At 42.0% G+C, this 17,590-nt stretch overlaps 1 protein-coding gene across 1 annotated transcript in view; it reads right to left on the reverse strand.

The window, feature by feature from the left end:
* Window positions 1–17,590, reverse strand: part of LOC138959422 (disks large homolog 5-like) — a 50,005-nt gene that overhangs the window by 27,331 nt on the left and 5,084 nt on the right. Inside the window, exons 3-6 of the mRNA XM_070330903.1 lie at window positions 6,857–7,065; window positions 2,626–2,841; window positions 1,458–1,712; window positions 824–1,084 (exon numbers count right to left, since the gene is read on the reverse strand). Coding sequence (XP_070187004.1) covers window positions 824–1,084; window positions 1,458–1,712; window positions 2,626–2,841; window positions 6,857–7,065 — 941 coding nt within the window. The remainder of the gene's footprint in view (window positions 1–823; window positions 1,085–1,457; window positions 1,713–2,625; window positions 2,842–6,856; window positions 7,066–17,590) is intronic.

Below are 17,590 nucleotides of genomic sequence, written 5' to 3' on the forward strand. Positions count from 1 at the left end.
AAAAGACAGCTGGGCAAAAAGTTGCATCGGACTTTTGCAGCAACCGAAAAACGTAGTCGGAAGAAATAAAAATACGTAGAAAATGATCACAATGGATAGTTACGTTTTTTTGGTTTTTTTAAATCGTAGTTTTCTATGGTCAAAACGTAGTGTAAACAGGTCTGTATGCCCCTAATGGCCTTGCCACAAGGATGTAAAACTTGAATTTCTCTCTAACAAAGCTGACCTGTTTGTACTCCTGCACCATGGCGTCCCTCTCAGCCAAGGCCTGGTTGCAGTCTTTCTACACTAGTACGCTCCAGTAAAGTATGGTTATTTAACTTCAAGTTCTTCCCCTAAAACTAAAAAGAGATTGTACCAAAATAGAAGAGAACAAATGAGAACTGGAGGACACACAGAAACAAAGCTGGCTTGTTTGTACTCCTGCACAACAGTCACTTTCAGCCAGGGCTTGGTTGCAATCTTTATATGCTAATAAGCTACAGCAGAGTGTGGGTATTAAACTTCAAATTCTTCTCCTAAAACTAAAAAGAGACCGTAACAAAACAGAGGAGAACAAGCGATAAATGGAGGGCACACAGAAACAAAGCTGATTTGGGGGCCAGGGTAGCTCAGGTGGTAAAGCACTGGACTATGTGCAGACCCTGAGACGGTATCCATGTCCCACCCCCGTGTCACCACAGTGGCATATAAAAGACCTCGGTCATTCTGCTATAAATGCAGATGGCTGATACCACCTAAACATGCTTACACTTGACCCTAAGGGCTTAGGCGTACACACATACACATGTTGTGTTGTGAATTTCTCTCTAACAAAGCTGACCTGTTTGTATTCCTGCACCACAGCGTCCCTCTCAGCCAAGGCCTGGTTGCAGTCTTTCTGCAACTGAGCCTGCTTGGCCTGCGACTGTCTCTGGTCCTTGGTGCAGCCTTCGTGTTCGTGTCGCACATTGTCCAGTGTGGCCTTCAGCTTGCGGTTCTCGTGGATCATCTGCTCCAAGTTTTGGATTACTGTCGTGCACTGCTGCTGAAAGGCGATCTTGTCTCGGACGGTGGCGTCACGTTCTCGCCGCATGTCATCCAACTGGACAAAAAAAAATTGATGTTTTAGATAGCTTCAAGCATCAATCTTGATTACTTTTCATTTATGCTGAGTTTCAAAAACAGCATCCTTGTGAGAAAGTACTAAATTTCAAATGGTACAACACTATTACAAGACATCAACAGAAACTTTAAAGGGGTCACTTTACCATCTTGCAACAATTTTGTAATATCCCACATTTACCGTTGCCACTTTTTCATCAAATTTTCTCTTTGTCATCAAAAACTGTCCTTACATTCAGGAGAAAACAAAAGCACAAAAAGACAACATCAACATGATACTTTGAATCACACCGACACCAAAGAAATCAATGATCAAGCAGAAAATCACATAACAAAATACAAAAAATATCTACCTGTTTGCGAAGGTCGACCATTGCATCAAGCTGACAGCACACTGAGGAATGCTGGGCCCTCAAGTCAGCATAGCGTTCCCTGATTTCATCGTAATCCTTGCGCATAGCTTCGTATTTCTGCAGGGAGGCGTCGTACAGGTCTGTCATGACGTCAGAGGTGCCTGTGCCAGGTCCCGACAAGGCAGAGATGGCTTTGTGGTGTTGTGAGCGTAACTCATCCATCTCACGCTTATCTTCTTCCCGCAGCTTTTCCAACTGAAAACAGCAAAACAAAAATGATCTAGAACTTAGGCCCGTTACAAAATGCAGAACAGTTGAAAAGATGTGTAAACTGGGAAAAATTAGGAGGGAAGCAGCCCTGCTCTAGCACTGAAGAATCTGATCTACATCAGTACATAAAGGTACTTAAATCAATATGCAGCATTAGTTGAAAGCTTAACAATGTGAAAAGAACTTTGAAAGGCGTATATAAATGTTGGTTCATACACACTGATCTCAATGTTTAACATGTGAGAGAGGACATTTAAAGGCAGAGACAGACATGGAGGAAGGGGAAGAGAGGGAGATGTGTTTGTAGAAAAAGTTATGTGACTACAGCGAAACCCCCCTTTTGAGACCTCCTAAAATCCGAGAAATTCAGGTCTTAAAAAGGAGGGAGTCTTAAAACAGGGGTAAGCGGGGGCCCGGTAGCTCAGTTGGTAGAGCACTGGACTTGTGATCGGAAGGTCGCAGGTTCGAATTCGGACCGGGACGGGTCAACTTTATGCAAAGACCCAGAGACGGAAGCCATGTCCCACCCCCGTGTCACCACAATGGCACGTAAAAGATCTGGGTCATTCTGCCATAAGTGCAGATGGCTGATACCACCTAAACACGCATACACTTGTGTATCTCGTCAAAAGTCGTGAGGGCGTAAAACTCAAATCATATAACCCATATCTTGTCCTTAAGAGGCGCAATATTTAGCCTGTAGGACATAAAGCATTCTCTTTTTCCAACAGGGGTAAATAATTTACAGATGTTATGAACAGAAAATCTGAAATTTCAAGGTCTTAAAAAGGAGGAAGTTTTAGGGGGGGGGGGGTGTCTTAAAAGGGGGGTTCAGCTGTATTACTAATGAGGAAGAAGAGAAGAGCAGACCAAAGAAATCAGTGCACTAATCATTCACCTGTGCCAGATCTTCTTGCAGCTGTTGCTTGTCGGCCATCAGGTTGACGTTGAGAGCTTTCACTGAGCGTAGCTCATCTTGACCCTGCTGGCAAGCCGACTCGGACCGCTTGTACATGTTGCGGAAATACTCCACCTCCTTCGATAGCTGGCTCATCTTCTCTGCGTTCTGCTGCTTCAGCATCTCCAGCTCTCCCAGTGCCCCGTCAAACTGCATCTGTAGGATGAGAAGATAAAAAATTCAGTGAAAAATTTAGCTAACAAGAATGAAGAAATCTGTACCAATGAGAGAAACTTACTGCTTTTGTTTGTTTTGTTCTTTGCATTACACATCGTTGAGGGGTGTTGAACAAAAAAACAAAAACAAAACACACAAAAAACAAGCATCATGCATCCACTCACAATGTCCTTTTGCTCCCCCATCCACTTGTTTAATTTCCTTACATTCAACAATTTGCAACTCTATGCAACTTACTACTAATACTGCTTCATGAATAATAACAGGATTGGCCCAGTGGTTAGAGCTCTCGCCTCTTATTCAGGCAGTCCATGGTTCACTTCCCATTCAGGATGTACATGGAAATACCTGTTTTTTTCCAACCACTCTCCAGTCTACCCAATGACCAAAAGCTTGAGACTACCTCTACTTGTTTTAAATTTTCTGAATTAAGATAATGAATGTAAGTGTTTATCAACAAAAAGTGACATTAAAAATGCTGTTCTTGCTTTGAGCATGGGTATGTATGACGGCTTACTAGTGCCAAAACCTAGGGTTACCATTTTCACGTGAAAATTAGTAATTAACAGTGTTAATTACTAATTTTCATTTTTGCCTCGTTTTCGGTCACAGTAGTCGGACTTTAAGAGTCCGCACTGAGAGGCTTCAACGTCCGGCAAACATGACTCTCACACTATTTCTGAAATATCTTTTAATAGAAGGCCTTATCGAGCAAGTTATCCGACGGGAAGATGCGTGTCACAGTTTTCTGCAATAGCGCTTTTTTTAACGTTGTTTTGGGTATCTTAGAAAAGAATAATCGACCCCGAAAACTTTCGAATCGAAGCTGTTCGTAGCAGACAGACTTTTGATCGGCTGTGGTCTCACACTTTCACAGATATCTTTCAATATAATTCCTTATTCGACAAGTTGTCAGGCAGACAGCCGTACCTCATATTTGTTTCCACTACCACACTCATAAATTTGCTTTGTAATGTATTAGTGAAGGACAATTGATCCGAAAATGTTCGAACCGAGAGAGCAAAAATGGCGGCCAGCCGGAGGTGTGCTAAAGGTCCGACCACTAGCAGACGGATCTCTTCGGTCGAGACTCACACACTTTCACAAAAATCTTTTGATAGAATTCGTTATTCAACAAGTTGTTGGACTGACAGTTGTATGTCACGGTTATCTACACATGCGCTCAGCTCTTATTGTTAATTTGCATCGGATTAAAGAACTATGGACCAGAAAAGTTTCGAATCGAAGGATGTTTCGATCTGGCCGGTGTAACAGTCGTGCATGCACATTGAGCCCCCACAGTCACGAGGCACGTGAAAATTAGTAATTAACGCGTGAAAATTACTTATTTTTAGTTTTGGCGCTAGTACGCCGTCAGGAAGTGAGCCAAAACTGAAAATTAGACATTAACACTTGAAAATTAGTTATTAACACGTGAAAATTAGTAATTAACACATGAAAATTAGTAATTGTTATGTCATAATTGTAATTATCTCGTGAATTACTAATTTTTAGTTTTGGCGCTAGCCAAGCAGTTGATCCTCCCTCTTTCCCTCCCTGTCTGTGTGTCCGTGTCTCTCTATCTGATATTGGTGATGTTCATGCATGGCAGTAATTATTATTCACACTTTATTCTTCCAAAGATAATCATGAATAGAAGACATTCAAACACATCCTTTCCACTCCTTTCTTTTCAAAAACATTTCACACTGGGAATGAATGAACCATTCTTTTTTTTTTACTCACAAAGAACTAGCCCCATATAGCCTGTAATGCTTTAGTGTTACTGCTTGTAATAAACAGTGGGAGGAGAATAAAGTATATTGATTGATTTCTTTCACCCTGTGAAGCCCAGGAATGGTTAGAACTCTCTACCTGTATTGAAATACTTCAAAGTAACAACGCTCTGTTTGAAATGGGCTGTTGACTAACCAGCTTGCTGAAGTGTGCAGAACAACTTGTTTCAAATTAATCAATACGTGGACCAGCATGAACTACACTACTCAAAAGAATTCAAGGGCCAGTGTCATTTTTGACATGGTTTGAAAAATAAAGTGCAGACTGAACAAAATGTGTTTTTTTGCCAAATAAGCAACAAACAGTGTTACGCAATGTTCAAGACAACGTGTTTCTGAAAAGGGTTCAGATGAGCGTTTATTCAAAGTGCTACACGGGGCCACAAAAGAAACGCAAAATTTACGTGAAAATGCCAACTTTTCAAACGCGTCTAGCTGACGCAGCACACCTGTGCAGACTGAAAACTGCAATGCACGTGAAAGCCGTAGCTTTTGTGAGCAGACGTCAACCAGTTTTTCAGACCAACGGGTATTTAAGGCCACGTTTCTTGAGCATTTTTAACCATGCCCCCAAGACGCCGACTGAGTGATGCTGCCAGAGGGATGGCCGTGGCCTGGCTCCAGGAAGGCGTAGCAGTGCGGGAAGTTGGCAGGCGACTGCAAGTGACACATTCTGTCATACAGAGGCTGAGAGATCGCTTCAAGAACACCGGAAGTGTGCAAGAACCAAGGGGGGCTGCGCGCACACGAATGACGACATGGAGAGAAGACCGCTACGTCATCGTGTCAGCCCTGCGTAACAGAACCGCCACTGCAAACACGCTCAGGGGGCAAGTGCGAACAGCCACCAACATCCTGGTCAGTGACCAAACTGTTCGCAACCGTCTGCACGAGGTGAACATGCGATCAAGGCGGCGAGCGGTACGACCTCCACTCACTAGGGCTCATCGTGCAGCTCGTCTGGCCTGGACCCGGCGTCATCTGGCCTGGACAAGGCAGCAGTGGTCCAGCGAGCTCTTCTCTGACGAGTCTCGCTACACGCTGTCCTTCAACGACGGCCGAATTCGCGTCTGGAGACGTCCTAGAGAGCGCTTCAGCAACGCTACCGTTCTGAAGCACAACAGACATGGTGGCGGCTCCCTGATGGTGTGGGGTGGATTCAGTCTTCACCACAGGACACCCCTACACCGTGTCCAAGGCAACCTGACTGGCATCGCGTACAGGGATGACATTCTGCGTCCCATAGCCACACCAGTCTTTCAGGCCATCGGACCAGGTGCCACACTGCAAGACGACAACGCGCCTGCACATGGAGCTCGGGTCGTCAATAACTTTCTGCAGCAGCAGCAAGTTATCAGGATGGACTGGCCCTCCCGTTCGCCCGATCTGAACCCAATCGAGCACCTTTGGGATGTCCTGGGGCGACTGATTCGAGCGAATCATTCTCCTCCACCAAACCTCAACGTCCTGTTCCACACTCTGCAGCAGGAGTGGCAGGCGATCCCTCAGAACACTCTTCAGACATTGGTCAGGTCCATGCGTCAGCGTTGCCTCGACTGCATCAATGCCAATGGAGGTCACACTCGTTATTGACTCTTGTGATTCCAATTGCTCTCTGTTCTGAATTTTGAAAATGGGGGTATGTCTATTCAAATGAAATTTTCTCGATGAATAATTCGTGTTGGTTAATGAAATTGTAACCGATCGAACAACAAGTGAATAAATTAAACTTCTGATATATGTTTTCTGTTGTTTGTCTTAATTGCTTTGAATGGGGAATGACCAACTAAGTGGCCCTTGAATTCTTTTGAGTAGTGTATGAGCCTCTTTGATACTTCAACCATTTCTTTTAGACTCTGACCACAGCACCTTTCTATATATTGGTGCATGATAATTGCAGTCTGCGGAAACACTAAATCTGTTTTTAGTCTCAGAAGAAGCATCAAACACATGATTACATACACTAGTCCAGTTAAATTGACTAACAGTTAACATGCTTCCACACACACACATACATCACAAACAAACACACACACACATGCCTGTAAGCAAATACATATACATGTCTGCAAGCAGACAAACAAATAAACAAACACACACATAAACATGCATGCACACACTCCAACATTAACACTCAACTTCACATGCACACACACACTATAGTCACTACAGTCCAGACTTCAGCCCAAAACACTTACCTTGATATGGTACCAGTCCAGACGATTGTCCGAGCCCAGCGGTTTGCGTATGTCTAGGGGCGAGTGTCGTTCATCACTGCTGGGGAACGGAGAGTAGCGGTCATTGAGACCAGGAAAACTGCTGCTGGTATTTGAGTGGTCAAATGGCCCGTTATTCAGGATATTGCTCACCTTGCCATAGCCAGCCGGTATTTCTTTGCCACGAGTGTCTGCAACAGATATTTTCACACAACCATGTACTACATGCTTCAAATTCTGCTTAATATTGTTAAATCTATGCTATGTTACAAAGAGTCATCCCCCAAAAAACAAAACAATCATCCAAACATAACTTAAAGCAGCAGAAATGAAAAACATTGGCACTGTTCATTCAGATGTGGGATGAGACCATAATCGTCATCAAACACAAGGTACTAGCTTTGAGGTGAGCCAGAGCTTGACTGACCTTTGTTACTCTGAATTTCCTTCTTTCATATGTTCCGGCTTTAAAAATCCAAGTTCTGTGTGCTCACACACCAAACACACACACACCATCAAATTAAGACAAAAGAGGTATTTGCAGTCAATCAAGTCAATCAATTTTCAGACAGATTTGTGAAGTGAAATTAGGACAAAAGAGAAATACACACGCAACTAAAAGTACTAAAACACAGCAAGGATAAAAAGGTGACAACTATAGTCTTCACTGCTCAAGATCCATGAATCAATAATGAAGACTTCTTTCAGCATACAACCACTAGAATTACTACATGCATCCCGTCGCGATATAACCTTGAATGGTTGAAAACGACGTTAAACACCAAATAAAGAAAGAAAGAACTACATGCATTTTGAAACTGTCAGGTAATGGTTGTATCCTCCAAGAGTGATGGCAAAAGGATGAAACGTTTTTCCCAGCACAAGACTCCGATCAATACTGAAGTCAGAAGACCATTGTCAGCTAACAAAAGCACTAAAAACACCCAGAACATCATCAAGCTCTTCCACTGAAGCCAACCCAAGAGAACCTAATATGCGGTGACACTGAAACGTCAATACTGACTGTGATTCCTTCTTGCCTTACTTCCCATGAAACATGAACGCTGACTGTGACTGTGAGTGTGAGCATAGTATTTTTCAACCTACACAGTTTCACAGATTCTGCTGCAAGGCTACATGAACACTGAATGTAAGAATCACCCACTGATTTCAAAATAACAGACTTACATATCTTCCAAGCTTGTAACTTGCAAAAACACTGCCATTGACAGTGACAGGCGTCAACCTTACTGTCAGTAAGCCAAAGCTTTCAGTTTCAAGGTGGTAGTGACAAGAGGACGAATTCCCTGATTGATTAACAGGGTGGGTCATGCACCACCACAGGCCCCATGCATTCATTACAAAACTTTCTCCCCTAATTACAACCATACATCACTTTCTCTGTCATGCCTGTCAGCTTTCTATCTAGAATACAGGCCTTTCCACTGATTTTAACAGAACAAAAGCGGAATTAGTCACATACTCCAGTCTGCTTTTCTTTTAAGGGATTTTTTGTTGCGTTCTGGGCATTTTCAAAGGATGAGAAATAATGAGATCCCATTTTTACTGTGCCATTTCTCATAAATGCATAGCAAAAAATGTCCAGTCACGCATTTTTCCAGGTTCTGAGTGCACCACAACATTTTGTTTCAATCATTGGATACCATCCTTGATCTGTTTTAGGGTTTCTGTTCAACATAATTTCTTGCACAAAAACTATACTCACAGGGAACTTCTCTAAAAGGGTATAAAACACTTCAGAACTGATTTCAGAGCTTTGATAGAAATTACTCAGGATCCTGTTCGAACATTTTACTTAGCATGCTTTTTAGTATGTTTATCACCTGGTTTGATGCTAAGGTGATCTGGGCTGAAATGGTTTCAGATTAAAAGTCAGCACGAACCACTCACACGAACCACTCACACCTAAAACGGTATTTTCACATTCCAACAACAACAAGTCACGTAAGGCGAAATTACTACATTTAGTCAAGCTGTGGAACTCACAGAATGAAACTGAACGCACTGCATTTTTTCACAATGACCGTAGTCCGCCGCTAGTGCAAAAGGCAGTGAAAGTGACGAGCCCGTTAAGCGCGGTAGCGGTTGCACTGTGCTGCATAGCACGCTTTACTGTACCTCTCTTCGTTTTAACTTTCTGAGCGTGTTTTTAATCCAAACATATCATATCTATATGTTCTTGGAATCAGGAACCGACAAGGAATAAGATGAAATTGTTTTTAAAACGATTTCGGAAATTTAATTTTAATCATAATTTTTATATTTTTAATTTTCAGAGCTTGTTTTTAATCCAAATATAACATATTTATATGTTTTTTGGAATCAGAACATGATAAAGAATAAAATAAAAGTAATTTTGGATCATTTTATACAAAAATAATTTTAATTACAATTTTCAGATTTTTAATGACCAAAGTCATTAATTAATTTTTAAGCCTCCATGCTGAAATGCAATACCAAAGTCCGGCCTTCATCGAAGATTGCTTGGCCAAAATTTCAATCAATTTGATTGAAAAATGAAGGTGTGACAGTGCCGCCTCAACTTTTACAAAAAGCCGGATATGACGTCATAAAAGACATTTATCGAAAAAAAGAAAAAAACGTCTGGGGATATCATACCCAGGAACTCTCATGTCAAATTTCATAAAGATCGGTCCAGTAGTTTACTCTGAATCGCTCTACACACACACACGCACAGACAGACAGACACACACACACATACACCACGACCCTCGTCTCGATTCCCCCTCTATGTTAAAACATTTAGTCAAAACTTGACTAAATGTAAAAAGAGAATGGGAACTTTTTGTATTTATATTTCCCAATTGTTTTGACTCTAAGTATGAATACATGTACTACTAGTAGACTGTTCGTAAAACCTTCCCAATTTTTTTTTACCATAAAATGATTAAATTTCTAACTCACCGCCCTTTCCAACAATCCACATAGATCTGAGTCAACAGTGTCATCTCAAAGTGACTCCTAAATATCATACTTTTTTCTGTTCCATTTTTGTTTAATGAGTTGATTTTGAAGGTGCCTTTCCCAGCATTTAAGCCATTATTTCCTCTTTGAAAACCCAACCATAACAACATGTTTAAAAGCACAGTGCAGCTCACTGCCTTCGTTTTGCGTTTTTGTTGCAGCTGAGTGCATTTACAGTTCAAAAATCCTCCTATGGTAGTAAAACAAACCCAAAACAAGAGGCGAAGCCTTCACGGCTCACGTAAGACAAACAGTAACACAAACTCAATCACTCCGTCACACATTCACACACACATTCACACACACAGTAAGCATACCGTCGCGATATAACCTTGAACGGTTGAAAACGACGTTAAACACCAAATAAAGAAAGAAAGAAACAGTAAGCATAAGTGATACGGTGCAAGAGTGCGAGACACTAGATCTAGATCTGTCTGTCTGTAGCCTACTTTTTAGTACTTACGAGGACACGATGGTCAGATCGACACTGCGCTTTCAGACACTGGAAACACGCTGTGCAGATTAACCTGTAGGAAATCTCCTTTGGTATCTTCTTTATCTATTTTTCTGGAGCTACGAAACCGAACAATGTGAAATCATGAGTCATCTTCTTTGAATCGGCGAACTGCAGCTCGGTGATAACTGTATCTATACCACAATCCTTCACGCGATCTGACCTAACCTTGACCCCTGACCTGGTCTACATACCTCACACGACACAAATCAGTCAGCTGTTTTTACCCCCCCAAAACCCCCCACCACCCGTTTTCTTTGGATACACACTTTAACTACATACGTGCCAACGAAATGTTGATCATTGCTTCAATATTTTGAAGCTGTTGCTTGGATAATAACCAGGTAAAATTAGTATTTCGGTGTTTAGTCAAATGGTAAAGTTTCTATCACATACACACACACGCACAGACAGACAAAGTTTATCATCGCATAGGCTACACTTACGTGAGCCAACTACCCAACGACGACATCTGTGAAGCTCGACAGTTTCTTGTTCACGCGAGTGCATAAATTAACCTAGTTATTACGTGGTGTTTGGTCGGAGTTCGATTCAACTGAGTGATTCCGGCCTCCATTTTGTTTTACACAAACTCATGATGACGTCTGACATAGTTTGCTTTAGTGACGTGTCTTTTTGTGCATGATATGGTGATCTACCTGATCTAAATTTAGATCCAAAAATAGGCCAAGACCAGCCGGGTCCGAGTACGAAATTAATTCGTAAAAAAAATCGCAGTTCTTGACTCTTTGGGTGCAAGTCAATAAAACTTGGTAGTTCTTCTAACGGATAGCTGCCCGAGGTATGACTAAAAGCCCCAGGGGCTCCGTGCACCTGGATTTGACAAGTTCAGTACCTTTAAAATTTTCTAACTCCTATTCCTGCTACAACACATACACAATACATATCTCACAGTTTTAGTACAGTGGAACTCCCTTTTCAAGACCTCAAAAAAGGTCAGAAAATCAAATGTTAAAAAGGAGCATCAGTCTTTAAAGTGGAAGGAAAGTTGGAGAAAGCAGGGAAGAGAGAAAACGTAAGTTTTACGCCCTCACGGCAAAGCCATTAGGGGCATGTTACATGGGAAAACCCGGCTTTGTATGAAAATAAAAAATAAAAATGCGGGGGGGGGGGGGGGGGGGGGGGGGGGGGGGGGGGGGGGGTGTAGACAGCTGGCTGCCGGCTGCTAGAGGAGACCTGAAATGGGCTAGGGACCGGGTTGGGTCAGTGCTGAAATGGTTACTTTATTGGCTGTTGGCCGAACGGACACCCGAGCTTCATATTTTTGCATGCATGTATTCGTGTTTCCAAGGCCTGAGGCTTTCGCTGTGACCCTGGGATCTTTATCGTGCGCATGCGTGCACACGGGGGTGTTCGGACACCGAGAAAGCAGGGCCTTGAAAGGAAGGATTAAGATTTCAGTTAGTGGGGTGGGGAGGGGGTGTCTTAAAGAGGGGGTTTCCACTGTGTTACTAAACACAGTCAAACCTGCCCTGGCGACTATCTCTCGGTAGCACCCATCTGCCCACAATGACCACGTACCCCAAGGATCACCAGCAGTTTTACGTACTACCTATTCCATCTTTCCATAGCACTGGTAACACCCATCTGCCCACATTGACCACGTACCCCAAGGATCACCAGCAGTTTTACGTACTACCTATTCCATCTTTCCATAGCACTGGTAACACCCATCTGCCCACAATGACCACATACCCCAAGGATCACCAGCAGTTTTACGTACTACCTATTCCATCTTTCCATAGCACTGGTAACCCTCTGTCTACAACCACTACTTTCGGTTGGTCTCTTTGGTGGTCGTGATCAACAGGTTTAACTGTATGTATGACCTGAGTGTAACTCACCATTGATCAGCGACAGGATCTGATATATATACACAGAATAAAGTACAGGCCCGAACCGAGCAGCTTGACCCACCGTTAGTACATCTGTTGTGATGTGTACATGTGTGAAAGTGCAGGCTTATGGGAATTAGGTAACGCAACATAATATGCACGTAAAACATGTGCAACTATAACAAACAGCAGATGGCCCAAGATTTATGTGTTGTTCATGGTTTGAAAACGGCCTGGGGTGATATTGACAATGTAACGCTGTAGCGTCATTTTTATCATATCTGATCTTGTAACATTGGCATCAAATTTTGTTTGAGGGAGAGCATAAGCCATTTAGGTGAGAGCATGACCAGTAGTGTGCAAGTGAGAGAAAAACATGTGTGAGTGTGAGTGTGTTACTGTCAGTGTGAGAGTGCATGTAAGCAAACATGTGCAAAGGTTGCTTGCTAATGCAAATGGGGGAAGGGGGAGGGGTATCTCACTATCACCTTTACTTGTCAGGAAATGAAAACTAAAGACCCTGTGTGCCCAGATTTGATTTTATCAGAGCAGAACTCCAAGACACCTATATCTGTTTATATATCTATGGCACAAAGACTAGCTTTGAACACACACATATTCACAAAGCATTACAGAAAAAAAAGATGAATACATGCAAGTTTAATGTTGGTCACAACTCGTACAATGTAACCCTTCTTTTTACACCCCTGGTAAGGCATTACACAAAAAAGAACACCCTGAAAAGGTCACACAGGGTGTTGGCTCTGTCAAACCTTGTTTCATATCTTCTGTCCTGAACATAAACCCAAACCTAAATCGACACAATATAAGGACAGCAAAGTTTGTGTTCGTGTCCCCCCCCCCCCCCCCCCCCCTCTTTATCACTATAAGTAGAACAATAGAAAACATAAACATCCGGGTCTGCCACATGTTATTGTTAAAGCTATCCTGGCCTCCTCCCCATATTATTGCATTTTCTTTATATTCCCATATCACTGGTTGATTTTTTTCTAAACCAGTGGAAGGGGGAAGGGCAGACCTATTCCTTCTGGTTTAATGGTCATGTGCATATTTAACACCACATTAACTACCAAGTTGATAAGACCAAACACTACACGTACTTGATAACACTGCACAAAACATCTAGTTATATCTTTTAAATAGAAGTAAAACGAAATTGTTCTTTACCGAAAAGAAAAAAAATAACCCCTAGCTGTCATTTAGCACATTCCAGTCCAGTGCTCCTTTAGTAAACCAGCAACAAAAACAGACAAGTTGAACTAAAACAATATCTAAGAGCCAACAAAAACAAGTCGGTGAAGCGATATATATATCAAAACATTTAGTCAATCTGTCCGCCTGTAACTAAAACATCAACACTGAAAACCCAGGAAGTCTTCAACAATACGAGTGAGGCTGGGGAAGTCAAAACCCGAAGACTGAGTCTGGCTGCGCTAGTCTCACAGAAGTATGCAAATATATGGCTGATTTTCTCTTCTTTTGAGTACATTTTCAAAATGAACATGAAATATCTGTACATTTGGATTCATGAAATAATACAGAATCCAATACAGCTATTAACTTAAGTCAAAACTTGACCAAATGTAATAAAGAATTCTTGGTCATCTTCATGCATGAACGGTTGCTTCCTGACAGTGACATAATGGTTTGAAAGGAACTAGTGCATGATGAGGTAGTTATAGCAACATCCAGTATGGGCATCAAAAATCACAGTGAACCCAGTTTCGAACCAGGGCTTCAGAACTGTTCTGTCGCAAAACCAGCTCACTCCTTTCACACAAAAATCGGACGATTGCCCGCCCCTGAATATTGCACTGGCATCTCTGCATAATCCACGAAGTGATCATGGGAAATCATCCAAGTGCTGGTAGTTTACCTCATGCAAATTTACTGATCTAGGGCTCACAGGAACAAAGCTTGCAGCTGAATGACCTGCCATCTGCAATAAAAGCTATAGGTCTATTTTTCTTACCCTTCTGAGTGTCATCTGTTGTCATTGATTTGAACCTCTTTTTTTATTGTTTTATCCTTGAGTTTTAGCACCTTTTGGTTTTACTTTGTTTTCTTTTCATCCCCCAGTTAACTAACAAAACAAGAAAAATATTCATGAGCTCAATGGTTTCCTTTATTATTTTATACTGGTAAAACATAAACATGTTAACTTTCTTAGTACAAAACGAAACAGTGTTGCCTCAGCCGTCATACATTGCCTCCCCCCCCCCCCCCCCCCCCCCCATCCCCCCACTTCACTCATCCACCCCCATATATCTCTTCTTGGAGTTAACATCCAGAAGTCATTCCCCAACCACACACTTACTTCCCAAGGGAGCTTTGTTATCTCCCATGAATGAGGTCAACATATCATGAAATTGTATTGTGTCTGGATCATTTGCATAAACAGACAGTCGGACTCAGAGAAACAGAGATTAAACACACATGGACACACACACACACACATAGCAGCCATGTGAATACCACACACAGAGATATTGTTGCTACTTCTTTCTCTTCCCAAAATTCGTGACAAAGGAACATTTTCTCTTAAAGTTAAAGTGCATTATCAAAATTCAAAGCCTGAATCATTTTGCTATAAGCATGCTATGTACACTCGTTCTGGGGTCCTGATTATAACGTAATGAACACACACACACACACACACACACACACACACACACACACACACACATACACACACACACACTCACACCAGCCTTCCATACAAACACTTATCTGCAGTACTAAAACTCGCTTGATTGGTAAGGTGAGTCAAAAAGCATTTTGCAATGGTTGTGTTCTACTTTCATAGGAATACATAAGACTTGAAATCAAAGAATGATGGAGGCCACAGAAAAATGATTGTGTTTGCGAAAGCTACACAAGATGGATATTCACTCGCAGTTTTATACTTTTAAGCCCGCCCGCTCTTTGAAGGGGCTCCATTTACAACAGGGTTGAGTGGAACTTATGGCACAGCCAGGAGACGCAGGACAGCAATTAAGCTGCCGGTGGCAATCAATAAATTGATGGGTCAAACACCCTGTGCTCACAAGGTCATTGTGTTGCTAACTGTGCACACACCAGCCCCTCTCTTTCCTCCTAGTCCTTTCCTCCCTCTCTGTCTGGGGACTAAAACCCACAGCTCAGTCTTTCTCTGCCTTTTGATTGTGTTGAAAATCAGCACAGTCTTGAGCTTAGTTCTTTTGTGCAACTGTTTTTATTTTGCTAGATCTACTCTCAGACCTACCCTATTCGGTTTGCTAGTTACTGGAGTTTTGAACCTCACCAATAGTATTGGGCCTGTACTTGATTTTTTTTGGACAAGTTCATTTCTAGTTCTTAACGTTGATGTCAATTTCAACTCAAACATAGTCAACTGACCAAGTGAAAACTATTTCTAAAACATCATCTGACCCAGCATTCTGCAACTCAAATATCAACAACCAAACACTGTTTATTCATAGATATGTAAGTACAGAACCCATGTTTAATTTATTCCACATTGTGCTGATAATCACAGCTATTTACCCCATGCTAGCCTCAAACACCTCAATGAATAAGACTTATCAACTTAAGACTTCTCAATTTTGTTTGATTCTTTCCTTACCACAGTGGTACCTGTGATATGAGACCCCTCCATGAGAGGACTCCTCCCAATGACAAGACACATTCTTTGTACCGGTACCCTTTGTCTTTTATCTTGACCAAAATATACCTGCCATGAAAAGCCAACTTCAACAAAAGGACACTTTCAGCTGGTCCTCACTCCAAAGAGTGTCTTTTCGTCGCCTTTACCACATAAGGAAGGAGAAAAGCTAATTAAGTGATTCTGTCAAGTTCAAGAAACCTTGATGTAGACTGAACATTAAACAAAACTTCTTCAACAATCGTGTTGTAAACCTGTGGAACAATCTGCCAGACTCTGTGGTCACTGCTCCCACAGTCAACAGCCTCAAGAGTAGACTGGACGCACCCAGGCAAAATCTACCCTCAAAATATAACTCAGATTCCCAGATTGTGACATTATAAGATGTTTGGTGGCTTGTTGACAGACCACCTTTTTTGTTGGTCCAAGGGGACCATATCGTCTTTTGTTTCATCTTTATCGACCAAGGCCGCGGTTGATAAATATGAGACAAAAGGCGATATGCTCCCCGAGGACCAACAACAAAGTGCTGGTCTGACAACAAGCTACCAAACATCGTTTTTGTCATCATTTTGGTTGTGCAACAAAATGCACAATAACCCACAGGGAGACGAATTTTAAGAATCCAACTCCAGGCCACAAAGCATCGTCACAGTAGCACGAGATAACACGTCAAACTTGTATGTGACGTCAAACGTAGCTTGTTGACGCTTTTCTTCCAGTCTGAAAATGGATGGACTGGGTGGCCGAATGGTAACGCACTTGTGCTCGGAAGCGAGAGGTTGCGAGTTCGACCCTGGGTCAGGGCGTTAGCAATTTTCTCCCCCCTTTCCTAACCTAGGTGGTGGGTTCAAGTGCTAGTCTTTCGGATGAGACGAAAAACCGAGGTCCCTTCGTGTACACTACATTGGGGTGTGCACGTTAAAGATCCCACGATTGACAAAAGGGTCTTTCCTGGCAAAATTGTATAGGCATAGATAAAAATGTCCACCAAAATACCCGTGTGACTTGGAATAATAGGCCGTGAAAAGTAGGATATGCGCCGAAATGGCTGCGATCTGCTGGCTGATGTGAATGCGTGATGTATTGTGTAAAAAAAAAATTCCATCTCACACGGCATAAATAAATCCCTGCGCCTTGAATATGTGCGCAATATAAATTGTATAGAATAAAAATTAAAAAATTAAAAAAATAAATCCCTGCGCTTAGAACTGTACCCACGGAATACGCGCGATATAAGCCTCATATTGATTGATTGATTGAAAATGTACAGAGCTGCGATCATACCTGTGAATTCAGTAAGTGTTGAGCATATTTCTTTTCTTTTAAGTGTTTATGACTTTTCGTTGTGGATTTTGCGATTACAGAGATAAGTTGCAAATTGACCATGAGTCGCCCCGGTAATTATCAACATTGATTGGGTCTTTGAGAGTGAATGCTTACAATCGTTGTCCTCGGAAACACAAATCCAAAGCCACGATGGTTCCACACATCAAACAATCAGCCTGATTGGCTTTTACTTTGACAATCTACGTTTCACATGAAAGCTCAAACCCATTCACCACCTCGAGTTATTGCATGGGGAACATGAGATTTATTTACCAGGTGTTTGTGAATGAAAACTCGTGAAAATGATGACAAAGATTTTTATTTGCGTTCATCGCAGTGTATTGCCA

The sequence above is a fragment of the Littorina saxatilis genome, linkage group LG2, assembly GCF_037325665.1.
Source record: "Littorina saxatilis isolate snail1 linkage group LG2, US_GU_Lsax_2.0, whole genome shotgun sequence".
Lineage (NCBI taxonomy): Eukaryota > Metazoa > Mollusca > Gastropoda > Littorinimorpha > Littorinidae > Littorina > Littorina saxatilis.